Here is a 17,610-nt window from a genome sequence, read left to right as displayed (position 1 = left end):
AAAACATACCCCAGTGACCTATAAAAGCAAATACATATTACCAATATTCTTTTATAATGTTATATCCAGAAACATGTGAAACAGAAATAAAAGGAAAACATTTATAATAACATATAGGATTAGACCAAAATAAGATAAATGGTACTACCAAATAACATAAGCAGAGAATAATGATGTTTATCACAGAAACATTTAATGATGAGACCTGTGGCTTTTCGCAGTTCCCAATTTCCTTTAGTGATCATTTTTACGTCTAAGTTGGTTTGGTTAGATCATTTTACAGAAGGCCACCGTTGCAAGTCTGCATCCCACTCAGGCTGGTTAACTTTGCAGGCACACAAAGTGTGCCTAGGCCCCTCCTCAGGCCTAGGCCACAGCTCATGTTAAACAAATCAGCATGTCCATGTGCATAAGTGTTGCTTATATTATTCTCTATACTTTTGTATAGAGATAATTTCTGTAATATCTCACAACAAAAAGTTTAATGCACAGAATAAGGTATTAGAATGACCACCAAACGTTAACATGGGTTCCTTCTAGAAAGTTGAATCTAAAACAATGTGTTGATCTCTTCTTTGTAGTTGCTTTATTACTCAATTTAAGTTTTTTAACAGTGGTAAAATATACATAACATAAAAATTACCATTTTTACCATTTTGGGATATACAATTCAGAGGCATTAAATACATTTACAATGGTGTGTAATCATCACACCATTGAACCATTAAACTGCTTTCCACAGCGGCTACATCATTTTACACTCCCACCAGCAAAGTACAAGTGTTTAAATTTCTCCCCATCCTCACCAACGCTTGTTATTTATTTTTTTTAGAATAACCATCCTAATAGGTTTGAAGTGGTATGTCCTTGTGGTTTGATTTTTATTTCCCTATCACCAGTGATGGTGAATGTGCTTATTGGTCATTTGTACATCTTCTTTGTTGAACTGTCCATTTAAGTCCTTTGCCCATTTTTTAATTGGGTTGGTTTTTTTGTTTTTGTTCTTGAGTATAACTTAGTATTTTTTATAATGAATATGCACCATTTTAAATAAAACAAGTCAATACTCTAAAAAAGAAAAGCTAAATTTGTTAACATATATTTAAAGTTTCATAATAAATACATTAATGAGGATGCTCAGAATAGTTTTAAGAGAATCACAAATATGTTTCATGTTATTTTTCCCTGATGATTCGAGTATTTCCTTTTCTCCTCACTTGATATAATTATGTGAAGGCAGTGGCTTATTGTCTTTTGAAATATAAATGGAAAATCAATCCATACTGGGTTATTCAACCTAGAATTTTGAATTAAACTGCAAGAACTCTGAACTTTTATGTTACGAATTTGAAGAATGAATTTATCTAAGTTTAAATATTTCTTATTATATTATTATGTATTATTAGTTACTATATTTAGCTAACACACCACAAGTCTCTCAATGTTGGATATTTTCAGTTTGCCATTTTAGCAATAAGATATTCTACCCCCAAAGATGTATTTCACTTGTCCATATACTCAAAGGAATTTTCTGCTTTGTATATTTTCTCCTCCCTTTTTCTACTGCATCTGGCCCAGGAAAAATAAGGTCAATAAAATGACACACAATTCCTTTCCTTCTACTCCAGTATTCAAAATCAAAGTTAGACTTCTATGCAGATGTTTCTGCTCTATCATATTCCTTTGTTCAGACAGTAAGAATTTTGAAAAATTTTAAATCTCTGAATATAAAAGTAAAAGTTTCCATTTAAAATATCTGTTTAAATAAGGTCATTCTGGGGCCTCCCTGGCGGTCCAGTGGTTAAGACTTTGCCTTCCAATGCAGGGGGTGCGGATTTGATCTCTGGTCGGGGAGCTAAGACCCCACATGCCTCGCAGCCAAAAAACCAAAACAAAACATAAGCAATATTGTAACAAATTCAATAAAGACTTTAAAAATGGTCCACGTCAGCAACTAAGCCCATGCGCCACAACTACTGAGCTCTCACGCCACAACTACTGAGCCCTCGTGCCACAACTACCAAAGCCCGTGCGCCTAAAGCCCGTGCTCTGCAACAAGAGAAGCCACCTCAATGAGAAGCCCGCACACCACAACGAAGAGGAGCCCCTGCTCGCTGCAACTAGAGAAAGCCCACACCCAGCAACAAAGACGCAATGCAGCCAAAAATAAATAAATAAATTTACTTTTAAAAATAAACAAAATAAAAATGGTCCACATCAAAAAAAAAATCTTAAAAAAAAAATAATAAGGTCATTCTTATTAGAGAAAATATTGCCCCAAATTTCTAGTCCTTGAATTGCCTCTTAGTGCTTCATAGTCCTCAATCCCCAGGGACATGTTTTTATCTCTTACATAGGCTAAGCATACTTTATTACTCTAATTGCAGGTTTGTCCTAGATATACAGATAATGATGCAAAAGGAACTGAGGAAGCGAGGAAGGAAAGGAGGGAGGGAGAGAAGGAGGGAAAGAGAAGCATATATAACATAAAAAGAAAATTTTCCTTACTTGTCTGTCCATTAGGAATTCATGGTGATTGATCCTTGGTGAGTGAATGCATGAAAATGGAGAGTCCATAAGTTACAACAGTCGGAATTACCACTACAATATCTGATAGACAAGGTCTCTAGTGAGCAGCTAATGACTCATTAGGGTCTCCACTGAAGGAGCCAACACGTACTAGCTAATACTGGGTTGGCCAAAAAGTTCGTTTGCGTTTTTCCATAACATCTAACAGAAAAACCCAAACGAACTTTTTGGCCAATCCAATATTATATCTAATAGTAAAAATTATTCCTGTATTCTACTCTAATATCTATAAAACAATTCTGTTTTCTCTATATAAATTGATTAAATGGTGTGAAAATGTTTCTGAAATTTAACCTACAGGCTAAATCTTTACAATCTTCCCCACCCCCAACTTTATAGCTTTGAGTTTCTTTTCTGTATTTCTTGTTCTGTATTTCTTGTTCCAGTGCCATACTGGAGACACTGCTTCTAATACTTACATTGTAATCCAGTTTTGCAAAAAACAACCTCGTTAATCCTACCCTCATTAATCCTACCCTCGCTAATCATTCATTCAAAAAATAGATCAAGGTTTACCGAGTGGCAAGAAATAGGACCTCATACATGAGTAAAGGCAGTTCATGCTCTCAAAAAACTAATAATCTAGTGGAAGAGATTATAGAATAGCCTCAAAATAATCACAACTCTTTCCCTTAATTCCTTTTAATACAACAAAGGCCTAATCACTTTAATTTTGCATGCCAATTGCATATGTAAGTCAGGAAAAAAAGGTCAAACATTTCTAAAGACAAAAAAAAATAACTAACATTCTCATATTACATGTGTATAATTTATATAGATATTACTTCAATCTGAGGTGTTTTATAAAGGTATTTAACATCTCAACTTTGTTCCATTAAAAACAATTCTTTGGGCTCATTTAAGTCATAGTAAAGATTTCTGGTTGCCCTGGTTACTTTTTTGTTTTGTTTTGTTTTGTTTTAATTGTGGTAAAATATACATAGCATTAAATTGATCATTTTAACCATTTAAAGTGTACAATTCACTGGCATTAAGTACAGTCATAATGTTGTGCAACCATCACTACTGTCATTTCCAGAACTTATTCATCATTCCTAACAGACACTCTATACCAATTAAACAATAACTCCCCGTTTCCCCCTACCCCCAGCCTGTGACAGTTTCTATTCTGTTTTCTGTCTCTATTATTTTGCCTATTTTAGATACTTCATATAAGTGGAATTATACAACATTTGCCCTTTTTCATCTGGCCTCTTTCACTTAGCATAATGTTTTTAAGGGTCATCTGTATTGCAGCATGTATCAAAATTTCATTCCTTTTTAAGACTGAATAATATTCCATTGTATGTATATACATTTTGTTTGTCTATTCATGTGTTGATGGACATTTGGGTTGTTTCCACCTTTAGGTTATTGTGAATAATGCTGCTGGGAACAGTGGTGTACACATATCCATTTGAGTCCCTGCTTTCAATTCTTTTGAGTATATACCTGGGAGCGGAATTGCCAGACTAAATGATAATTCTATGCTTAACTTTTTGAGGAACCACCAAACTGTTTCCACAGTGACAGCACCCTTTTACATTCCCACCAGCAAATTATAAGAGTTCCAATTTCCCCACATCCTCACCAATATTTTGTTGTTGTTTACAACAGCCATCCTGATGGGTGTGAAGGGGTATCTCACTATGGTTTAATTTGCATTTTCCAATGACCAGTGATATTGAGCTACTTTTCATGTGTTTATTGTCTATTTGTTTATCTTCTTTGAAGAAATATAATTGATTTAAATCTGCTGCACTTTTTTTTTTTTTTTTTTGCGGTACGCGGGCCCCTCACTGTTGTGGCCTCTCCTGTTGCAGAGCACAGGCTCTGGAGGCGCAGGCTCAGCAGCCATGGCTCACGGGCCCAGCTGCTCCACGGCATGTGGGATCTTCCCAGACCGGGGCACGAACCCGTGTCCCCTGAATCGGCAGGCGGACTCCCAACCACTGCGCCACCAGGGAAGCCCTCTTCTGCACATTTTTGAAGTGGATATTTTGTTGGTGGTGGTTATAGTTCTTTATATATTCTAAATATTAAGCTCTTATCAAATATATGCTTTGCAAACATTTTCTCCCATTCTGTGAGCTGTCTTTTCACTCTCTTGATAGTGTACTTTGAGGTCCCTCCTTGTTTCTTAGACTTAAAATGAATATTTTTTATTTTCCAATTTTATTCAAAATTATCACAAACATAAAATATGTTAAAGATTTGTTATAAATTTTACAAAGCTTTAAAATTTTAAACTCAAACAATACGTTTTATTTTAATCTAAAACTACTTTCCATGTATCCACTTACTATGAAACTGCTACTACAGTTCATTCAAGTTTTGGAAGAAGCGATTTCTGCATACAGTTAACCAATACTCAGCAAAGGATTCACCCTTAACCGTCAACGTCAACGTTACTCAGACATTCTGTTGGGGCACAATTACAATATGAAAGAAACTTCATGCTTTAGAAATAGAAGGAATCTTGCCCTACTTGGTACATGACTGCCTATGCTGAGAGACAACAGATTGAGGTGGCTAATAGCATGTATCTGGAGGGAGATTGTTTGGGTTCAAATCTGAGCTCTGCCACTTCCTGGCTGTGGGGCCTCAGCGAGATTACTTAACCACTCTGTGTCTCAGTTTCCTCATTTGTAAAATGGTGACAAATTCTAGGACCACCTTATAAAGCTGTTGTGAGAATTAAAATGAGCTAAAATTTCTGAAGTGCTAGGAAGATTATCTAGGACAAAATAAACACCAGTTGGATGCTTGATAAATAAAAGTGCTCTAAAGAAATCAATTCCCTATGTTGACCATATTTTTCATCAACATTTTATTATTATTAACATAGATGACTCATTAATCAATCAGTACCCTACACTGTAATGGAGAAATATTTAAGGTTGCACGGCCCCACAAATTGAGCCTTTTCTACGATGTATTTTAGAATTACTATGGAATGAATAGCTCATTCACCATTCATTTAAGAAATATTAAGAATCTACAACGTGTTGAAACACAATTGTCCCTGACCTAAAGGAACTCATAAAGGGGTCATGAGAGATAAACAACACATTATGATGTGTGCAACTAAAGGAGTAGAGGATGCTTTGCAAAAACACAGTAGAGCATCTAACCCAGGCTTTGAGGGACAGAGGGAAGGTGCAAAGGCTAACTGACATCTAAATTGAGATCTGAAGGCTCTCAGGCAGATTGTCTGCTGAAAAAAATTGGAAGGCGTAAGGATTGGAGAGAACTCCAACCAGAAGTAACTGTATAAATGAAGCTCAGAACCAAAAAGAGTTTGATATGATGACAAAACTGAGAATACAGTTTGACTTTAGTACAAGAGAGGAGAGAGGAGTTGGAGAAAGAAGGCTGAGATGAACAGAGAGAGACAAAAGTCCTGAAGGGTCCAATGAACTGTTTCAAGTATTCTAAATTTAATCTGAGCATTAATGTCAGTGCAGTGACAGATCAGATTTGCACTTTGTAATGAAAGATCTCAGATTACACTGGGGAGAAAGGATGAAAAGAGAGAAGACCACTTAGGAAGCTATTATAGGAACCTAGGCCAGATGTGAAGATAGCCTGGAGTATAGTAATGGCAAAAGGGAAAGAGAAAAGTGAAAGGTCTAGGGAGATATTTAAAAGACAAACTGATTATTGTGAAGAAGACGGAGTAATCACTGATACTTCCCAGTTTCTGGCTTGGACAAGGGATGCATGATTGTTGCAGACTGTTGAAGAAGCCATGATAAATCTATACTGGTCTGAAATGTAAAGTGGGAGGGGTGACACAGCAAGGGATAAAGCTGGAGAGGTTGATTGGGGCCAGATACGTTTAGCTATACATTAAATGAAGATTTTTGTGATGCTGTTCTAAGAGAAATGGGAAGCTATGGGGAGCTTTATTGTTTGCACTACTCATTCTCAGGAAAGTAAATAAATGAAAATGAAGACTTTGAATAATTCCCAGGCCCACCATGTGTGGCTGGGCAGGCTGCATACTGCACAAATCCAGGGGACGCCATTCACATAGACCATGATATAAATGGCACTCCCGAAGTTGTGCAAAGCACAGTAGCCATCCTTGATATTTATGTAGTTCTCTATTTTATGCGAATAAATCTTACCTCCTCAGTATAATAATGAACATCTCTAGAGCAGTGCTTACGTCTTACACTTTTCTTCTATTTCTCAAATTACCTAGCACAGTTCTGAACACACACCTAACTCTTACTGAAACACTTTGTGGTCTTGACTCTAGAGACCACTATCCACTTGGATTTTATTATTACAAGCACTACCTACTCTCCTATCACAGAGTAATTCCAATTACACTCATCAGCTTTACTCTGATTTCAGTTTTTTTTATTTCTTTAACAAGTTATTACATTTACATGTCTATATTTTTACTGAAGCAAGTTTTATGACACTGATGAGTTTTAAAGCATGTTCTCATTTTCCTTCACTGGTCATTTTTCACTTGAAAATATTTGTGTTCCTCCCTTGCTTTTCTTCAGAGAAGAATTTTCAGGCCTTGATTTGATTTATTTCATCCTCTATGATTACATACCTCTGGCCACTATTCTTTCATTTGATTAAGAATTAGTAAATTTTGGTATCACATATCTATTTGTCTTGCTTTCTGTGAAACACTTTTTCACTGCCATAACTACAAAGTCAATTATGATTTTAGGTGTTATATCCCTTACAACACACAAAGATCCTTATAATTTATTTAAATGGTCAGAATGAATCACAAAATGTATATATAGTCTTTTTTACATAAAATTCAATTGTAATCATAAATGATTCAAGAAACTCTTATGATCAAGGGTAATATATTTTCTCCTTTTAAATTTATTCTCATTAATTTCAGTATCCTCTGAATTTTGTTTGGTGATTCACTGTCAATTCAGTCATTTGTGAGTGAAGGACTACCACACCTGACATGTCACTGTTGAGTGGGGAGGGGTGAGAGGAAGATGAGACAGAGATCACTGACCCTCTCACTGGCAGCCAGCAACTCTTCTAAGAGGGCAAGGAAGCACAGTATGTACTCACTTATTTAACATATACTTCTAGAGCATCTCCAGGCACTCCTCTAAAAAAATCTACAAATATTAACCCATTAATCCTCATTACAATCCTACCAGGTAGATGCTATGTATAGCTCAGGAGTCTATGCCCTCCTATTTCTCCAATGTCAGTCACCCCATTTACCAATGAAAACTGGCCTCTGTGCTAGGTTCAGAATGCATAGCATCTCTTGAATTCACATGATTCTGCCATTAACGTTACTGTAGGTCTCTTCCATGATTACTGTATTAAACCGAAATTCCATTGATTTGTCCAGTGCAACTGTGACTCTTGACTAGGTCACTGCTACCACCATCTATATGGGAGATTTATACTGAGTGAGTATGTAGAGCATAAAAGTTATGGCAAGTTCAATTTACATGATACTTCAGATAAAAATGATTAGAACTTACGTGTTTATAGTTAACGTGAAGAAATATAAAATGGGCTTTTAACATAGTTTCCAAATGAACATGTAAGTTCCACATATCCAAGCCTTTATTTTCATTTCAGATCTCTCTCCTGAGCCCCAGAGCCCTATCTATCCAAACTGCTTACCAGAGTCACTGGCACATAGATCTCCCAGACACACTTCAACCTCAGCACTGTTATAGAGTGAAATCGCCATTTCCCCTGAGCTGTTTATATCCCTTCTCCGTTAATGAAGAGTGCTAATTTGCCTAAGTAACCAGAAGCCTTGGAGTCATTTTCTTTGTTTCTTTGTTTCTTTCTAAAAGTCATTTTATTGTGAAAGCATGAAGGACTGCCTTTCATCAGGCAACAAGTTTGCCATTCCAAAGCTGTTTCAACATTTATTGAGTGCCTATGTTGTACTGGACCCTCTGCCAGGTGGACGGCTGTAACAATTTTTAAAAACAATTTTATTGAACTATACTTAATTTACAATGTCGTGTTAGTTTCTAGTATACAGCAAAGTGATTCAGATGTGTGTGTGTGTGTGTGTGTGTGTGTGTATATCCCTGTGCTATACAGTAGGACCTTGTTGTTTATCTATTTTATATATAGTAGTTTGTATCTGTTAATCCCAAACTAATTTATCCCTCCTCCACCCTCTTTCTTCTTTGGTAACCATAAATTTGTTTTCTATGTCTGTGAGTGTTTCTGTTTTGTAGTTTTGTAAATGAGTTCATTTGTATCGTATTTTAGATTCCACATATAAGTGGTATCATATGGTATTTGTCTTTCTGTCTGGCTTACTTCACTTAGTATGATAATCTCCAGGTCCATCCATGTTGCTGCAAATGGCATTATTTCATTCTTTTTTTATGCCTGAGTAATATTCCATTGTATATATATACCACATCTTCTTTACCCATTCATCTGTCTATGGACATTTAGGTTACTTCCATGCGTTGGCTATTGTGAATAATGCTGCTATGAACACTAGGGTACATGTATCTTTTCGAATTACAGTTTTCCTTGGAGTCATTTTGAACTCCTCTCTCTCCTCACCTGCCCCTGCCAGCCCCCTTCTACTAAGTCACAAGTCCGACAGACCTCTTATCCAGCATGACTGCTATAGCAAAAATGGATACCCGGTCTTCCTGATCCTGTTTCGATCCCCTCCAATCTGTTCTCCACACTACTGTGAAAATCATCTCCCTAAAACACAAAATGAATCCCTCCATCCCTCTAGTTAAAACTTTTCAAAGGTTTTAGGATAAATCCAAACTTCAGATGAGGTCCTTCATAATTAGGGCTGTTTTCCTCTCCAGCCACTGACTTGCCTCTCTCTTGTCCTATTACCCCAAGAAGTTCCAGCCATACCTAAACATCTGCCTTTTCTATCAAGTACCATCTTTTCTCTTGCCTATTTGCCTTTGCACATAATGTTCCCTCTACCCAAATGCAGTTTTCCTCTCCCATTTCTTCATCTAGCTAACTCCTAAGAAATTCAGCACAGATAACACCTCCTCCTAAAAGTCTCCCATGACCAGCACCCCTCATTCCTAAAACTTGGTTAGGTACCCTTCATATGTGTTCCATATGTCTATATATCAGACACTTATCAAAAAGTATGTATTTATATATCTCACCATTAGCAAATAAGCTCCTTACAGGCAGAGTCTATGCCTTCAATTTTTGCATGATCAGCATCTAAGCATGCATCTGGCACTTGGACACTCAGTAAATGTTTGTTGAATGATGAACGAACAAACTCTGAAAATTAATGTGCAATTTTCTCTTTGTAGGTAAATTTTAGTTAAAATAACAAAATGGATAAAGTGTTCATAGTTCTTTTGTTAGGTACACGAGGTCAGGTACATAAGTGTCATTATTATAAATTCATAAAGCTTTAAGGAACTCACATGAGTCATTTAAACTATCCCCTCACCTAAAACCACCCCACATACATATAATTATATTTTAATTTAAAGTCTTCTAGAGAGCTGCAAATTTTAAATTAGTTCTGTCTTCTTCTGTCAATGTGTTTTCTCTTTTACAATATATACCTATTACCCCCATCTTCCTGGAGAAGATTGGAATGTTTAGGAATGGGGTCAGTATAGAGAATAAAGAGGACAGTTCTAAAAGGACTGTCTGCTCCAAGAGGTTTCATGGGTAATATTTGAAGAGGAAACTTTTGGAAGGCAATCAGTTCAAAAATCTATCTTCAGATGAAATTCTTTGTTTTAATCATACTCTACCCAGTTTACTTTTTTTTGAGACAGTTTACTCTAAAAGATATGGATACAAAGTTAATAATTAAGAGCCATGGAGTGGAGACGGGGGCTGGTTATTTTTTAAATCAGAAATATAGTGATAGTTGCTACAGCTGAACTCTGAACATAGCACTGAGTTTTGTGGCAGCAAAAGTAGAACGAGAACCACTTTGTGAAATAAAAGGAAGCAGGAACAAATTTTTTTTCCTGAAATCATACCTAGGCCTGACTTGAAACATAATAGTTAATAAAAGATTGGTTGAATAAAAGAGTATATCTTTGTATTAAAAAACTTAACAGCAAAATGGACATCTTCAGTGGTAGGTTTTTAAAGTTGTGGGAAAGTCTAAGTATCTATTTTTAAATAAGCCCTCAAAAAAAAAAAAGAGGGACTTTTAGAATTATTAGACTAATTCTACAAAGACATTTTTATAGAAAACTAATGTAACCTAGTCTACTTACATAATATAATAGTGATTCTAACTTGACACAGAGATACAACTCAGAATATACGGAAAAGTGGAGAGAGATCATTTCCTTTGGAGACACATGCACACATACACAAGCACAAATATTATTTGTTTTCACCTAGATTTTTTAACAGAACTTGAATAAACAATAAATTTCAAATTGAGCCACCCTTATAATAGAAAACTGGGGTGTATGGCAAAACCAATGCTTCACTTTGAAAATTAGGGAAGTCTGACTTGTGTTCAAATGGGCCATTCCACCCACTACAAGACAAGGCCAATTTGTTTTCTCAAGGTATGGCCCTGGATTTCTCCTAGGGCCAGTAAATCTACTCAGTAGAAATCCCAAAGTTCTGCCCCCAATGAACATGGAAGAAAAGCCCTTCACACCAAGTGTGATTAAATAAAGAACAAAGGGAAGTGTTGAGTATACACTCACATCAACAAACCAACAAATATCAAGGGCCTCCCTCTTCACTGTACTCTACCTCACATGTTCTCAAAAAACCCAGGAGAGCAGGCAGCTGGCCTCCCTGGGCCCAGAGGAAGTCTCCTGGGCACTCTTCCTGATAACAGCAGGTCTCAGTCCAACAACTCTCTCAAATACTCTATTGGTTCTCAACTTCCAGTGGATTACACACTTTCCCCAGGTGATTTTAAAGAGCTTCTGGTTTGATAAGACTTTCCTTAGAAGCCAGAGGAAACCAAAAGGTCTTCTAGAGCTCTGAGGCCAGTTTAAGCCCTAAATACAACTTCCACTCCCTCAAACCTCCAGGTAGTTACCAATTAAAGTTAGTCCTCTGCATCTGGGCCTCCACTCAAGATCCCATAATGGTACTCAACGAGACCTCAAAAGCAGTTATGCACAATTACTGGACAGTCACTGGTACCCAAAGGCCTAAATAGATGACTTGTTTTAACAGTTAACACTGAGGTTTATCTGGAACTCCTAGAACATCTAGGAATAGTTTCCTGATACCTCTGAGGTAACACAGAAAGAGCACAAGGTCAGACAACAATTAAGAAACAGGTCCTAGTCCCAGTTTGGCCACTAACTCACTTTGTGATGAGGGCAATTATCCAACCTTCTTTGGGCTTTAACCACAGTGAACAAGATACCTACTCTACCTACCTGAGCTGTTATAAGAATCTAATCTTCTAAGAGATGTGAAAACACTTAGAAAAATAATTACTTCTTCCTTCATTCTATTTAAACATGTTGAACATCTGCTCTATGCTAAGCATTATGCTAGGCATGAAGTTTACATCTGGTAGAGAAAGCAGAAACTAAACCATTACAGTTGTGATAAGGACTATGAAAGAGAAATATTAGAAGCAGGGAAAGATAAATCAATAAACTCAACCCGCTGGGAGGGCTCAAGGAAGGTTTCCCTGAGGAATCTACATCTGAACAGAGCCATAAAGAATGAGTAGGAATTAAGCAGGCAAAGAAGTGTAGGAAAAGGTTCTAGTAGTCAGAGGAGCAAAGGTCTTGAAAAAACACTCAACGAATGTAAAGTGCTTTTAGGAAACACTAAAATAACTTTTCAAAAACACTTAATCTATGACATTGAAATGTAACCCCACAATCTGCCATTTCAAAAACCCACTCTTACAGGTTTATCTACAGCTTGGATTTTTTTCTTTTTAGTCATCAAACTTTTCCTAAGAAAACAGTGAGATCCCAGCCCTGGTTGCATTATTTTCTACTTATGTACCAATGCTTAGATAACAAAACAGATAAATGTCCATGTAGGAACAACGATTTGGGACACACAATAAAATTCTGAAAAATCTTGTTTTTAGGACATATTGGTAGGTGCATAAAAATTCAGAATTTTTATAGCTCCCTGGAACATTTTCCACTTAAGTATATGGAAAAAAAAAGAAAGAAAGAAAAAATAAAAGGCCTCTATCCCTACCCTATCCTTAAAGAAAAAGTCAGTGCTTTGAATTATCATACATTCAGAAGTATAAGGCTCCTTTTATATTGGCAAATACATCAAATTTAAATGGCATAATTGCTTAAGTTTTCTGAAGTTGCTTTACTAATTATCTTTTCAGTTCTAATATCCTTTGGAAAAATAGTTTTTGTAGGAGAATCACGGTATTGTACATGTACCTCCCAGGATGTGTTTTAAATACATTATAAATGTTTACTACAGGCTTTTCCTTCTCATAGCAAACTGAAGTTCTAGATCATTAATATGAAGATTTTCACCCTGCCCCAGACACACGCAATTTAAAATCATTTTATGTTAACATATATTACTTATTTTCTTGAATTATGAACCAAATAAATTGCCTCAATTTGGAAATTAGCTTCATACAGGTGCATATTTAAAGTGATAGGCAAACTTTTCTATTCCTACTCTTCTGAAAATGTGCATAACTATGATTTGCCATGTTTACTGTTTGGCTATATATAGGTTACAAGCAAAATGTTACAAAGTATTATTTTAAACTTTATCCCACTTTTCTTATATAAATAGCTGCTTCAGAAGAAGTTTATTTCGTGCAGCTAAGCAGTTTAAAAATCATGTTCTTCACAAAAACAAAAATAAAAATTAATAAAAATCATGTTCTTCAGGCTTTTACTGGCTTATTTTAAAAGACCTTCTAAACAACCAAAGAGTGGCCTGGTACTCCAATATACCACAAAACACCTTTCTTACATTTTATAATTAAACAACCACCTCCAATTGCTGAGATTCCACAGCTGGTACAAGTAACGATGTATTATCACTACCATTGAAGTCATGTGCTATTATTCAAAGAGGTGAAATATCCAAATTCATTTTTAAATAGCTGCAAGATGTAATGGCTCAAACATACAGGGTTTGAGGGAGCATAAAGAGATTTTATAACAAACATTAAACTTTTTAATGTTTTCATGTATGTCCTTTTGATTTAGAAAGAACAAAATCTCAGTGAGGGAAAAAAAAACTCTAGGTTATAGACACATTGTACACAGTTCTTTCTAGTAACAATTATGATTGGAACTCAAACTTATTTTTGTCCAAATACTCTGAAGAAGATATCTTGCAACACTTTGTTTTATAATTACTTTGGACATATTTAATAGAGCAGATTCTCTCATTAGCACATCAAAAACACAATGAGAAAGATCAGAGATTTTAAATGAAATAAAACTTCATTGATAACTTTCACCTTTAAGATTCCTTTCACACTGAATGAATTTAAAAATTCTAAACCAGTAAACTACTGATTTATCATGATACCTATATGGAAACTTTTTTTCACATTATTTTGGATCTATGACACATATGTATTTAAACAGTTTACTAGGGAAGACAAGTGAGAAAACAAAACCCTCCCAGGTATGTAGACAGTATGTCAAAGTCAGGAATAAAATGCACTGGTATCTTATGATACCAAAATGAAGTCACTTGACTGAAAAAAAAAAAAAGCTTGATCAAAATATATACTTTATGTACACATATTGTGGCTCATTCAAAAGCATTTTTAAATCCATAGTGATGTTTTAAAAATAAACCATTTAAATGGTTAAGTTGACTATTAAGAGAAGTTTTCATAACAAAGCTTACAGGGTTTTTTTTAATTAAAAGAATAAATATATTGGAATACTCATCTGTCCCTATTTAAAGTTATTAAAGGGGGGCTTAAATTGAATTTAGATAATATGAAATACATTAAAATAAGTTCCTCAGGAGAAAGAAAAATCTTACCATTCCATCAAGATATTAGGCAAGTGCAGATAACTTCAAAACATTAAGTTATATTCCTTTTGTATTCCATTCCTTCATAAGCCAGACCATAAGTGGAAATAGGTGGCTACTTAAGAATGCCATATCTAAGTCACTTATACTTTGGTGATGACTTAGCCTGTTTGGATTGATTAAATTCCACAATATATTCTACATTGTATACTTATGGGAAGAGATAATCTGTCACTATTACACTAAAACATGATATTCTGTATCTTAAGAGTTATCTGTACATCCATATTTCAGTATCAAATTTATAAAAGAATGTCAATCATTTTCCCTTTTTAAGAAATCATGTTTTAGTTTAGCTGTATACATACTGTCCAGAAAATTAAATATTTGTAAATAGCAAGTGTCCATTCACGAAGGCCATTAAGTAGGACTGAAAGGGAAAAAAAAATCCAAAAATAAGCGCATTCAAAAAATGTAATATGCTCTAATGAAGTTAACATGGTCAGTATATATGAAACTTTGTGTGTCCGGCACTGTTCTGGGCACTGTGAGGAGTATACGTGCATGCATACAAGCACACATACACGTGCAGAAGAAAGAAGATGAATTCACATGAAACAACGGTAGAGCAAAAGACTATCAACTTTGAAATTTTCAAAATGGAGAACAGATTAATGGTTGCCCAGCGTTAGGAACAAGAGGGAGATAGGTGTGGCTATAAAAAGGCATCACAAGGGATCCTTGTGGTGATGAAAGTATATCTTGACAACAGTGGTGATGGATACACACAGTATAAAATTGTATAGAACTAAAAGCACACATACCCTTAAAGTACAAGGAAAACTGAAAAACTGTTGGATTTTTATCAATGTCAATATTCTGGTTGCGATATACTACAGTTTTGAGGTACACTAGCTCTCTATATTATTTCTTACCACAGCATGTAAATCTACAAATATCTCAAAATTAAGTTTTTTTAAATGATTATAAAATACACTTTCCCTATTCTAAATACATCCCCCTCCCAAAATAAAAACACGCAATAATAAACACCAGAATCCCTCCCAGTGACAAAAGAAATTACCAGCTAGGTGCAGTAGTAATTCCCTTCAAAGAAACACAGAGTAAACAGTATGTCTAAACATTCTTGCCCCGAAATATGTTCTGAATTTTCTTCAAATCCGTGTTAATTTAATGAGTTTTAAAGATCACATCCCATAAATTGAAGATTTCTCATGACACAGTAGCAATAAAATTCTACCTTCAGATGGTGGTGGAATCATCCTTAATCAGAGACAGAGGCCGGCGGGGGGGGGGGCGGGGTACCACCATTTTCTTCTCTGTTTATGTTAAAAGATAAGAAGCAAATCACACACACAGGCACACACTCTTCCTCTCCCTGTAGAGTGTACATGAGTTCGGATCGAGACGTGGAATAACAGCACCACAAGGATTTCTCAAAGCTAGGTCTCTGCCTACTTGGAATCTCTTGGAAAATATTCAAGCATATCTTTGCTCTTTCGCTAATGCAAGACAAGAAATAACTGGTCAACTGCTCTGGAATTCCTTTGGTGTGAGAAAGCCAAGTCGAAGGTGATCAAAGGCAGGGCATCGATAAAATGGGTCTGATTAAGGTAGATTCAGACAACCTGACATTTGCTTGGTTGCGATAAAGATTGAAATAGGGACGTCGGGTCCCTCTCACACCAATCTGGAAACTTGACCCGCTAAAGAGACGGAACGCTTCTACAGCCTCCGCGGTGGATTGGAGGAATTTAGGGACGCTGTCCTCCTGTCCCCATCCTGCCGCTCCCCAACAGCTCAGCCGGCTGGGGAGCGGGACGACGGGGACCCAGGGCGAGGAGAAGCCCGGGGACACTGGGCGACGAGGGGCCGGGGATACGGGGTGAGGGGTGAGGGGCGAGGCAGGGCCAAGGACCCAGGGAGACTAGGAATGGAGGTGCGGGGCGAAGCCGGGGCACCAAGGGACGCGGGGCCGGGGTGCGGGGAGACGGGCGAGGCGAGGTCAGGGGCGTGGAGCGACGCGAGTGCGAGGTGAGGGCTCACCCGCGTTTTGCAGTGTCTCGATGTTCTGCGGTCTGGTCGCCAGCTCCGCCACCATCTGCACGAACTGGGTCCGGGCTTTCTGGTACTGCTCGAACACTGCGGGGAGAGACACGCTGGAGCGCGCCGCCCGCGGCCCCCGGGCCCCGCCGCCCCCCGTCGGGGCGCCCGGACCTACCTTGCAGCACCTGCCTCTGACTCATGGCGTCCTCGCCACCAACTCGGCGGCGCCCGGCTCGTCCGTGCCCGGCCTGCGAGTCCACGGAGGGGGCGACCGCGGCGACCGCTCGGACTCCGACGGGAGCCAGGTCTCTCCGTGTACCCGCGTCTCCCGGGCAACCGACCGGAACCGGAACGCAGCCCTCTCGCGGCAACGGCGGTCCCGGGCGTGACGTCAGGGCGCGGTGCTCGGGCGCCCCGTGCGCGGTCGCCGTCCACTGGGCAGCTCAGCCTGTGCTGTTCCCCGACGTGCGGAGCTCGCCCGGCGGCCGCGGGAGCCGTGCGCCGTCGAGGGTCACGCCCTATAGGCACAGGAGTCCGCCAGGAGGTCAGGGAGTTTCACAGACCGAACCCGGAGGGAGCCCCACGCGCCCAGGAACCCGGTCCAAGTGCGGCGAGACAAGCAAACTGCTACGATGGAGTCGTCTGGGCTTCGACGGTGGAGAAAAATCTCATATAGGACACTGTGTAATCTGATAAATACATTACTGTCAGTACAACCTTAAAGTCAAATGTTTTCCCCTTTAGTCCAGCTTTTATATACCCGGCATTTCAGGTTTCAGGATTCCTGGAGGGTCAAGACAGCTATGTTCATACATTTAATTATACTGTATTGAAAGCATTTAATAAGCACTCATAGAGATTCAGTGAGAAAAGCAGACGAGGAAACAATATGATAAACGTCCTGTCTTCCTTGACTTTCTCCAAATTACTACCAACTTTGCTGTTTCCTCACTTTTGTGTGATTTTTAAACATGTTGTCTTTGTCTTTTAAATTTAGGCTTCATTCTGTTGCTGAAG

The 17,610-nt window shown here is 37.7% G+C and overlaps 1 protein-coding gene across 1 annotated transcript in view; it reads right to left on the bottom strand.

Moving 5' to 3' along the window:
* SPAG6 (sperm associated antigen 6) overlaps positions 1 to 16,916 on the bottom strand; it is a 75,975-nt gene extending 59,059 nt beyond the window's left edge. The window contains exons 1-2 of the mRNA XM_065871607.1: positions 16,769 to 16,916; positions 16,594 to 16,689 (exon numbers count right to left, since the gene is read on the bottom strand). Coding sequence (XP_065727679.1) covers positions 16,594 to 16,689; positions 16,769 to 16,793 — 121 coding nt within the window. The 5' untranslated portion in view covers positions 16,794 to 16,916. The remainder of the gene's footprint in view (positions 1 to 16,593; positions 16,690 to 16,768) is intronic.
* Between the last annotated feature and the right edge of the window lie 694 nt (positions 16,917 to 17,610).

This window comes from Phocoena phocoena, chromosome 2 (genome assembly GCF_963924675.1).
Source record: "Phocoena phocoena chromosome 2, mPhoPho1.1, whole genome shotgun sequence".
In the NCBI taxonomy this organism is placed as follows: Eukaryota; Metazoa; Chordata; class Mammalia; order Artiodactyla; family Phocoenidae; genus Phocoena; species Phocoena phocoena.
The sequence above is the reverse complement of the archived record's forward strand: the minus strand, read 5'-3'. Positions and strand labels throughout refer to the sequence as shown.